The sequence below is a fragment of the Lotus japonicus genome, chromosome 1, assembly GCF_012489685.1.
Source record: "Lotus japonicus ecotype B-129 chromosome 1, LjGifu_v1.2".
NCBI classification, from domain to species: Eukaryota; Viridiplantae; Streptophyta; class Magnoliopsida; order Fabales; family Fabaceae; genus Lotus; species Lotus japonicus.
The window spans coordinates 136,565,920-136,576,246 of record NC_080041.1 but is presented as its reverse complement, the minus strand read 5'-3'; the positions used below and the strand labels follow the sequence as shown (position 1 = coordinate 136,576,246).

The following is a 10,327-nucleotide window of genomic DNA, read 5'->3' as shown; positions in this document are numbered from 1 at the left end:
CTTGGTTATGTTATATTTTTGTGGGAGAAAAAGAGACTTGTTGCTCTATGCAATGCAAGTAGGTTATTCCATATTTTTACCTACACAAGAAACTTATAAAAAGAAAAAGTACAACAACTATAACATCGAATGTTGAGGAGGTTTCGTGGTGTAGTTGGTTATCACGTCAGTCTAACACACTGAAGGTCTCCGGTTCGAACCCGGGCGAAGCCATTTTGTTTTGTTGTTTTCCTCTCTTTTTACAAAACATGTTTTGTTTTACAGTTGCGGTAGTTATTTTGTGTCGGTAGTAGGAATAATAATTTGATTCCTCTTCTTCTCTTTTCCTCACTCTCACTCTCACTCGAAGAAGAAAGAGATGGAAAGAAGGGCGAAACAGAAGGAGGACTTGACCTCCCTTCTTCGCAAATCATGGTACCATCTCAGGTTATCTGTCCGTCACCCATCTAGGGTTCCGACATGGGATGCCATCGTCCTCACCGCCGCTAGCCCCGATCAAGCTCACCTCTACACCTGGCAGCTCAACCGGGCCAAGCGCTTGGGTCGGATCGCCCCATCCACTGTCACCCTCGCCGTCCCCGACCCTCTTGGTTGCCGCATCGGCTCCGGCGCTGCCACCCTCAATGCCATTCACGCCCTCGCTCTCCATTACCACACCACCACCCAGGTACCCTTCATTTCCTATTTCTCAGATTTCAACTAACTCAAAAAGGAATTTCAAATCTATAATCATTTATCACTGTTTTTTACTTACAGGTGTCAACTACCAATGGCACTGATGATTCTCTTCTTCTCCCAATGGCTACCTTGCTGGCCAATAAGCATATACTATTGCTCCATGCTGGAGGTGATTCTAAAAGAGTGCCTTGGGCTAATCCTATGGGGAAAGTGTTTCTTCCTCTTCCCTACTTGGCATCAGATGAGCCTGATGGCCCAGTTCCCCTGCTCTTTGATCACATACTTGCCATTGCTTCTTGTGCAAGACAAGCTTTTGGGGATCAAGGTTGTTTTCTTCATATATGCATTCATTCAAGTTAAATTTTATTGTTTGTTCTAGCCCTTTTCCCTGTCCTTTGTATATGACAGAACATAACTTCAAGTGTTTTAAATATCAAATTTTCAAACTTGTCCTGTATTTTATCCCCTTTCCATATGTTAGGGAATTCTGTATATGGATATATATTCATTATTCAATATGGCATTAGTGATAAAAATTTAATTTAACCAAACACTTAACAACATTATCATTGTTCTTTCTCAATGGGATTTATTTGCTGTCTTTTTCTCTGGGGTTACCTGCTGCTGATGTTTGCATAAAAATTCATTCAATCCTCTCACAGGTGGAATGTTGACCATGACTGGTGATGTTCTTCCATGTTTTGACGCCTCTGTGATGATTCTTCCTAATGACACTTCGTGCATCATCACCGTTCCGATCACCCTTGATGTTGCTTCAAACCATGGAGTTATTGTTGCAGCTGAAACTGAACGTTCAACTAAGAGTTATGCAGTCAGTTTAGTAGATAATCTCCTCCAGAAACCTACTTTAGAAGAGCTAGTTGAAAATAAGGCTGTTCTAGCTGATGGTAGAACACTTCTTGATACCGGAATAATAGCAGTTAGAGGTAAGGCATGGTTGGAGCTTGTTACACTTGCATGTTCCTGTCAGCCAATGATTTCAGAGCTCCTAGAAAGCAAAAAGGAGGTACACTACATTGTTTGGTTTTTATGGGTGGAAAAGAAACGAAATGAAAGTATTAAATAATTAAATTCGTTGTTATGCTTTTGTATATAGGGAATGAGAACAAATTGCTAAAACCAAGTTTATTTGATTGAAGTCAAGATTGTCATTTAATATATAAAATAGATATATATTTTGATATTCTATGCAGGACTTAAAATATGGTGCAGCAGCTTCCATCCAAATCTGTCCACTTATAGACAAAATGGACTTTTTTTGGGGGAGGGGTGTTTCATTTCATCACTTTATAAAGTAACATACGGAGAAAGATAGGTTGCTTTACGGTCATTGCACACAATTCCATTCAACCATACAAATCATGAATTTTATATGTTATGAGTGCCATGCCAGTAATATCTTTGACGAGCTTACTTTGAGTGCTCTTATAAGCCATGTTTAGTAAAACATCTTTGTAAAATACACAAATGAACTGATATCATGAGACCTCTATTCATCGTTTTAAGTAACAACTAATGGTAACATTGCCTCAGTTAGGTCCTACTGCAGCTACTTTGGTTGACCTTGCATGTAATAAAAGATCACTTTTCTGATTTAAGGAAACTTTATATATTTTGGTGTGTGCCCATGCTGATATTTTTGTTATCCCACTTTTCCTTCTTTCTAACTTGATTACTATTCATGTTGTTAAGTTTTCTTCAATTTGAGTGTAAATTTCAATTAACAAAAGAATTTTTGTTATATAAATACCTACAAAGTCTGCCCATGTAAATAGCTACCAAAGCACGAAATGCTCTTGTTTGTTTGAAGAACAATGAAAGTATTTTATCTAAGAATAAATGCTTTGTGCTGTGCAGATGAGTTTATATGAAGATCTGGTTGCTGCCTGGGTACCTGCAAAGCATGAATGGTTGAGAAAGCGCCCTTTGGGTGAAGAACTAGTTAATAAATTGGGAAAGCATAAGATGTTCAGCTACTGTGCCTGTATGTCAAGCTCAATTGCAATCTTCTCTCTGTATCTGCAATTCTGCACAGTCCTCTATCTATCTGTACAAACATTGATTCTCTCATATATTATGCCATTGCAGATGATTTGTTGTTCTTGCATTTTGGGACCTCAAGTGAAGTACTAGATCACCTCAGTGGCGCGGGTTCAGAATTGGTTGGTAGAAGACACATGTGTTCTATTCCAGCTACCACTGCATCTGACATTACAGCATCTGCTATTATTCTTTCTAGTGAAATTGCACCTGGTGTCTCAATTGGGGAAGATTCTCTCATATATGATTCGTCTATTTCTGCTGGAATACATATTGGCTCCCTGTGTATAGTGGTCGGAGTCAACATCTCTCTAGATGACTATATATGCACTGAAGATTCAATCAAGTTTATGCTTCCAGATCGCCATTGTCTTTGGGAGGTTCCCTTGGTTGGAAGTAGTGAGCGAGTTCTTGTATATTCTGGTCTTCATGATAACCCCAAAAGTTCTCTTTCTAAAGATGGTACGTTTTGTGGGAAACCCTGGAAGAAAGTTTTGAATGACTTGGGCATTCAAGAAAGTGACTTGTGGGGGTCCTCAGGCACCCATGAAAAGTGTTTATGGAATTCAAGAATCTTCCCCATACTTCCTTATGCTCAAATGCTTAAGGTTGCAATGTGGCTGGTGGGCTTAGCTAAACATAAAAGTGAATACTTTTCTTTGTGGATATCTGCCCCGCGCATCAGTCTGGAGGAATTGCATAGATCAATTGATTTCTCCACAATGTGCATAGGTTCACGTAATCATCAAGCTGATCTCGCAGCAGGAATTGCAAAAGCATGCATTAGGTATGGAATGCTGGGGCGCAATTTGTCTCAACTATGTGAAGAAATTCTTCAAAAGGAGGGTTCTGGAGTTGAAATATGTAAGGATTTCCTAGCTATGTGTCCAAAAGTTCAGGAGGAAAACTCTAATATACTTCCCGAGAGCAGAGCATACCAGGTGCAAGTTGATCTTCTTCGAGCTTGCAATGACGAAGCGACAGCATGCGAGTTGGAGCACAAAGTTTGGGCTGCGGTGGCTGATGAAACTGCTTCAGCAGTAAGATATGGCTTTAAAGGTACATGCTTTAATCATGGTCATGCCCCAAGATGCCATCTTCATGAAAAAACAAATTGCAAACAGTTCAGTGCTGCTGGCATTTTTTTTTAAGGTGTGGTGGTGACTATTGAAAGAATTAACTTTAAGGTTGAGCGATTGAAAACCAAAGTTTTCTGTGAAGATAAATTATTGAGATATTATAGCATCTCTATGTGATTGATGGTGGGTAGTATTAGTTTCTCATAGTATTATCTCTCTATAATCAACTCTCAAAATACAGACTTAGAAAAAGAGTTATCTATGATTAACGATTAACGCCATTTAGAATTCATTTGACCTCAAGAGTAGTTACAACTAGCTATCTAAGTGTTTTGTTTTTAAATCTTACATATCACATTCTCCATTCCTATATTTGAAGGAATGGACAATTGCTTCTAAATATTCATGTAAAAAATTAGAGAACTGATTTTCTTATAGCTGAATTCGTTCTCTTTCTGTAGAACATTTATCAGAGTCTCCTGGTAGCCTCTCATGTCAGGAGTACCAAAGTAACCGTCATGATGGGCGCACTCGTCAACCTCTCCATCCTAAAAGAGTAAAAGTAGAATTACCAGTTCGCGTAGATTTTGTTGGTGGTTGGAGTGATACCCCTCCATGGAGCATTGAACGTGCTGGGTGTGTTCTCAACATGGCAATAAGCTTGGAAGGTTCTCTTCCAATTGGCACCATCATAGAGACGGCTGAAACAACAGGAGTATTAATTACTGATGACACAGACAACCATTTATACATTGAAGATTATAAATCTATATGTACACCATTCAATGGCGATGATCTATTTCGGCTTGTCAAATCCGCATTACTTGTGACTGGCATTATTCATGATAACATCCTTGCAGATATGGGCATGCACATTAAGACATGGGCTAATGTTCCCCGTGGTAGTGGATTGGGTACTTCTAGTATTTTAGCTGCAGCTGTGGTGAAAGGGCTTCTTCAGATAATTGATGGAGATGACAGCACTGAGAATGTTGCGAGACTTGTTTTGGTGTTAGAACAACTCATGGGGACAGGAGGTGGCTGGCAAGACCAAATTGGGGGTTTGTATCCAGGGATTAAATGTACTTCAAGCTTTCCTGGAATTCCATTGCGGCTTCAAGTGGTCCCCCTGTTGGCTTCACCAGAGTTGATTTCTGAATTGCAGCAACGGCTTCTTGTGGTATTTACCGGTCAAGTAAGTATTTGTTTGTTCATATGAAAATGCATTTTGCGTTCCTCCATGCACCACCAATTATTGCCTAAAAGCTTGTAGTGTACGCTTTGGATCAACATTATTTTTCCTCATAATCAATTTTACACCGCCACGCACCAAAGTTTCTCCTCATAATTGAATTTGGCTTTAGAATCAACTGTAGAAATATTTCCAAATATGCACAAGGACAGGAATTAAAGCTCCTGGGGAAAAGCTTCAATATTGGACAAATCGCAAATTAGCAATAGTTTCCAGATTAAAATTTCAGGAGATATGTTGTTCACGTTTTGTTTTGAATTTTTGTTTCTTTTTTAACATATATAATTACACATCTTATTTAATGTTGTCATTTTGAAGCTAGTGCGGCCATTCACTAAATTCAACATCCTATATTACTAACTTTGATTTTGGATTTACATGGAAATGTTTTGCAGGTTCGGCTTGCAAAGAAGGTGCTGCAAAAGGTGGTAACTAGATATATTCGGCGGGATAATCTTTTGGTATCAAGTATCAAGCGCCTTGTTGAGCTGGCAAAGATTGGGAGAGAAGCTTTGATGAACTGTGAGATTGATGAATTTGGGGAGATAATGTTGGAAGCTTGGAGATTGCATCAGGAACTTGACCCTTTCTGCAGTAATGAGTCTGTTGACAGGCTATTTTCTTTTGCTAGTCCCTACTGCTGTGGTTACAAACTGGTTGGTGCTGGTGGCGGAGGCTTTGCCCTCTTACTTGCCAGAGACAAACAGCGAGCCAAGGAACTCAGACAGAGGCTACAAGATGAGAAACATCTTGAAGTCAAAATCTATGATTGGCATATATCTCTATAATATGTAATGTAATGTTAGATCTTCAGTTGTATTGTTGTTAACAAAATTTATTTTACTATTCTTTATTTGTATAAAAGGAAAAATGTTTATTCACACTTTGTATAAGAATATGATTAAAATAAGGGAGAGATATCATAAGTGATATAATGGGAAAAAGAAGTGAAAAACTAACTCTAAAGTACTGAGAAGTGAGACTGTGAGAACATGTGCTTAAGAAACTCGAGTGTCTTCCGCTGAGTCTCTAACCAAGACATTGTTGGTTATCATAACTAATCTGAGCAGTATACACTTAGTTTTGAATCTTTAAATAACGCAATTCAATTCAATAAGAGACCCTTGTGCATGTATTATATAATGCACCATATTATTTTATGTACACAGATTCTGTGTCACGTGAAGATGCGAGAGAACGTGTTCTTTGTTGTGATAATCATTTTCCATCTTTAGCCCTTTACATAAAGCGATGCCGTGATCAGGAAGAGTGATGAAAACAAGAGTCCATAATTGAAGGAAGGAAGAAAGGGGGATCACTTGATAGTGTGGCAAGGAATCCGAAGCTCCATGGGTCGCTTTTCCGCAGAAACTTGGTCCCCTCTCACCCTCTAGTCTAAGGTCCACAATACACATCCTAGTGATTTCAATAGTTTGTTACCCTCAAATAATATACATGAAAACTAAAAAAAAATAAAATCAGAAGGCATGTCAAAGCCATAATACTAATCTATCCCCTTAAGGTTTTGGGACACATTAAATAAGTATATATGTATTTTCCAATAAATAATTATCCAAACACATTGTTCATAAATTAAAATTTTAATTAAATGTTTAACGAGCTCAACTACTTAACAGTTGTGTTAGATGTTGTTGGTTAATAGAAAACTAGGTGAAAATGCAACTTGTTGACGATGATCATCGTGGCTATGAATTGAAAGACTGCTTATTATGATTTGGATTGGGTGAGAAAAGTCAAAAGTTGTTGATAAGAATAATAAACTTTGATGTGTTTAGTTTATGAAAAAATATACTATTATATAGCATGATGATGAAAAAGAATATTATTGTTGTGGATCAACAATGATGTGTGTGTGTGGGGCCGAAGTCCAATACAACGATCACAACAAGCAGGTCCAGAAAAAAGGAAGAAGAAGAAGAAGAAGCGGTGTTACGGCGTGGAGTGAAAGAAGCACAGGTGAGAGTGAGAGTGAGAGTGAGAGTGTGAACTGAAAATGGGTTTGCTTTCACACAGAGTAGAGAGGCATGAGATGAAGCCTGGCGATCACATCTACACCTACAGAGCTATTTTCACCTACTCTCACCACGGTCTCTTCTTCTATCTCTCTTTTCTCTCAATTCGCCATTCTTCATTTTGCAATCAGGCTTCTCTCATTTCAATTTCGCTAATTACGTTTGCTGCATTTTTTCTACACTCTTAATTTTTTTTTGTTGAAATTAAAAAAATATATATCTATATTCAATGATGCTCAACGATCCTCGTCAAGGGGATAGCATTTGTTTTGCTTTTATCAATTGAATCTGTTTTTTCGTAATTTAGAAGCAAAATTGTCCCTCTTTGACTTTCGATGTTTTCCTGTGATGTTTGCTGGGTCCCGTCCCGTGATGTTTTTTCCCGTATCTTCCTTGTGATTTCCCTTTACCCCGTTGGTATATTTAATTTATTTATCATTCATTCGCACTATCAAGATCTGAGCTAAGCTTCATCTTCATAATTTGGGATTCGGCGGCTTACAATATGGCCATATTTGTCTAAGAATCTAAGATTCAATTCTGTAATTTTCTGCTGAGTTCTAAGCACAAGTAGAATGTAGGGAAGTAGAAGAATTTTTCCTCTCTTTTTATCTCATGGATTGAGGACTGATGAGATTTGACCAAGCTCTCATGCTACATTGGTAAAGGCTTTAGCTTACACCTTGTTCTATCTAGCCTTCTCATAGATTTATGCTACATACTTTTACGTTTTCAAGGTAGAGATGTAGCTAAATAATTTAACTAGGGAACTTATTTTTACTGCATGAGGAAAATTATACCAAATCTCTATATTGTCAACCATGCCAATTATATCAGACATCTAATCTTTTTTATGCTAGAACTAGCTGTTCTACGGTCTTAAATTTGTAATGGTTCTTGTAAACCCTAAGACCTCACTTCTGCCTTCTAGTTCTAGTCCTTACAAGTTACAACCATGGGGAAAATGTAGGTTACTCCATCATTACTTTCTTTATTTGATTTTGTCTAGTTTGTAGGAAAATTCCTTCAACTGCTCTAAGTGGCTGTTCTGTGTGTTTCTGTTTACTCTCCAGTTTGTCAGAACCTAGTGTAAGATGGCAATGTTTTGCAGTATAAGCCTTTTCTGCAAAGTTTTCCTCTGATACAAGACGCGTAACTAAATTCTGAAGGGTTTTAGAAAATCTTGTATGTGGAATCAAGCTTAAAACTAAGTTATATTGTAATACCATGCAGGCGTTTTTGTTGGGGGGAGCAAGGTTGTACATTTCAGACCCGAGAGGAACTTCAAGTCAACCACTGAGACATCTTCGAACTTGGATGATTCGACATCCACTCCATGTGAAATATTTCCTGATTGTGGATTCAGGCAGCCAAACAGTGGAGTAGTTCTTTCTTGCTTAGACTGCTTCCTTCGAAACGGATCTCTTTACTGTTTCGAGTACGGGGTTTCACCAACAGCTTTTTTTACCAAAGTAAGGGGTGGCACATGCACTACTGCATCATCTGATCCACCTGAAACTGTTATCCATCGCGCAATGTACCTTCTTCAAAATGGCTTTGGCAATTACAATGTTTTCCAGAACAACTGTGAGGATTTTGCCTTGTACTGCAAAACTGGTCTTTTGATTTTAGACAAGCAAGGGGTTGGAAGAAGTGGTCAAGCCTCTTCCATTGTTGGTGCTCCATTGGCTGCAATGCTTTCTTCTCCCCTCAAGTTGTTAATGCCGAGTCCGGTCGGCGTGGCGACTGTAACGGCAGGAATGTACTGCATGAGCAGGTATGCAACTGACATTGGCGTGAGAAGTGATGTGATCAAGGTGGGGGTGGAAGACTTGGCTGTGAACCTGGGATGGACTTGTCCTGAAGAGGAGATAGCAGCTGAAGATGAAACTTCCGGCTCACTGACTACCATATGATTTACCTAATTCACCCTTATGAACATGAAATTGTTGCATGTATTATTGCTAGTAGTTACACTAGTCGATAGCAGAATCTGGACTACTATATAAGGCTTAATTGTTCCTTGCCATTATTGGTGTCTAGTTATTCAAATTGTGTAAGGGATGAAATAGCAATAATACTTGGAGTAGTAACTAATGAAGTATAATTATATCTTTTCCTTTGAGATAATTTTCTTCTGGTTCCCCGAATGCTACATTCTGCTATTACATCGAAATATTAGCTCATATCTTGTAAAGTCCTTCAAAATTTATCAAAACATTTCACTGAAATCAGAGAACTAAAAATATCTGGAAAGTCAATCATAATTTAAGAATTTTAGGTTACACAATTGATGGTATAGATACAGACTTATTTAAAATTACGATTAAGACAGTAATATTACAGACTTATTAATCTTGTTGTAAATAAAGAACAATTGGTGGTAAATCCAGACTGGTTGAGTTCTAGCTTGTATTAGTTCATGCTAAATTTAGGTTGCTTAATGCATTGGCATCTATATTTCAGACTTCACAAAATAAAAAAGTCAGAGTCAGTTTCAACCAATGGTCTAAACTCTAAATATAATGTTTATAATGTGACAGCATCTTTTTTTTTAATTTCTTTCTTCACTGATGCAAAGTTTTCTAGTTGCCAAATCCAACAACTAAAGAGGCCTTTGGTCAGTTGTTGGAAGGTGACATGTTAGTTGTTAATTCTTAAATTTTAATTCAAGGAAACTATAACTATTAAATGATAAAAAACAACAGCTGGAAGAGAATGATATAGGTTCCTTTAACTATGGGTGTGAACCGCGAGCCCAACTTCAGATCCAACTCTGAATCGTTAGATCCAGAAGAAGTGAAGCCTCTGGTGAAGCATCCACGTTCCATTTGTTTCCTGTGATATGTCTCTACAACCCAAGTCTGAGCCAACCTCTCCTGCTCTTCTTTGTGACGACACCTCTGTGGCCTCCTCCTCCAAAGTCTCTATTCTGCTATGGTCCCCTGTTTCTCTATGGTGCTTTTGCACCTCTGTTGAAGAAAGCCTTGAAGCAGATTTGTGTTTCTGCACACGGCAGAGCCGGCAAGGTTAAGAAGAAGCAACATTTAAAGTTTCAAAGATCAAATTTTTGCTTCTGTATGCAGCTGACCAGGTCCTTGGAGCTTGGCTTTGGAGCCGCCGTTTGCTCCCTCACCACTGTTCTGCCGCCCTATTCCTGAGGTTGGCTAGGGTTTGAAGAATCCAAAGGCTTAGGTTTGGCTGACCCATGTCCTCATGGGCTT

The 10,327-nt window shown here is 38.4% G+C and overlaps 2 protein-coding genes and 1 non-coding gene across 3 annotated transcripts; all 3 read left to right on the top strand.

The window, feature by feature from the left end:
* The first annotated feature begins 139 nt into the window (after positions 1–139).
* Positions 140–213, top strand: TRNAV-AAC (transfer RNA valine (anticodon AAC)). The gene has a single exon. It is a non-coding gene; the product is annotated as a tRNA-Val (tRNA).
* A 96-nt stretch (positions 214–309) lies between these two features.
* Positions 310–5,951, top strand: LOC130731417 (bifunctional fucokinase/fucose pyrophosphorylase-like). The gene is made up of 7 exons (XM_057583706.1): positions 310–667; positions 757–1,003; positions 1,341–1,705; positions 2,557–2,683; positions 2,788–3,798; positions 4,280–5,013; positions 5,466–5,951. Exons 1-7 carry the CDS (start codon positions 359–361, stop codon positions 5,856–5,858), a joined length of 3,186 nt encoding a protein of 1,061 aa, XP_057439689.1. The 5' UTR covers positions 310–358; the 3' UTR covers positions 5,859–5,951.
* A 966-nt stretch (positions 5,952–6,917) lies between these two features.
* LOC130731415 (protein LEAD-SENSITIVE 1-like) lies at positions 6,918–9,218 on the top strand. Its single transcript, XM_057583705.1, has 2 exons — positions 6,918–7,178; positions 8,337–9,218. The coding sequence occupies exons 1-2, from the start codon at positions 7,085–7,087 to the stop codon at positions 9,017–9,019; spliced, it is 777 nt and encodes a 258-aa protein (XP_057439688.1). The 5' UTR covers positions 6,918–7,084; the 3' UTR covers positions 9,020–9,218.
* Positions 9,219–10,327: the final 1,109 nt, after the last annotated feature.

Excerpts from the sequence above, each read along its gene's own strand:
- LOC130731417 (XM_057583706.1), top strand. The coding sequence starts at position 359 with ATGGAAAGAAGGGCGAAACAGAAGGAGGACTTGACCTCCCTTCTTCGC. Across the intron at positions 668-756 it reads ATTACCACACCACCACCCAG|GTGTCAACTACCAATGGCAC; the intron begins GTACCCTTCATT and ends TTTTACTTACAG. Across the intron at positions 5,014-5,465 it reads TTGTGGTATTTACCGGTCAA|GTTCGGCTTGCAAAGAAGGT; the intron begins GTAAGTATTTGT and ends AATGTTTTGCAG.
- LOC130731415 (XM_057583705.1), top strand. The coding sequence starts at position 7,085 with ATGGGTTTGCTTTCACACAGAGTAGAGAGGCATGAGATGAAGCCTGGC. Across the intron at positions 7,179-8,336 it reads TTTCACCTACTCTCACCACG|GCGTTTTTGTTGGGGGGAGC; the intron begins GTCTCTTCTTCT and ends AATACCATGCAG.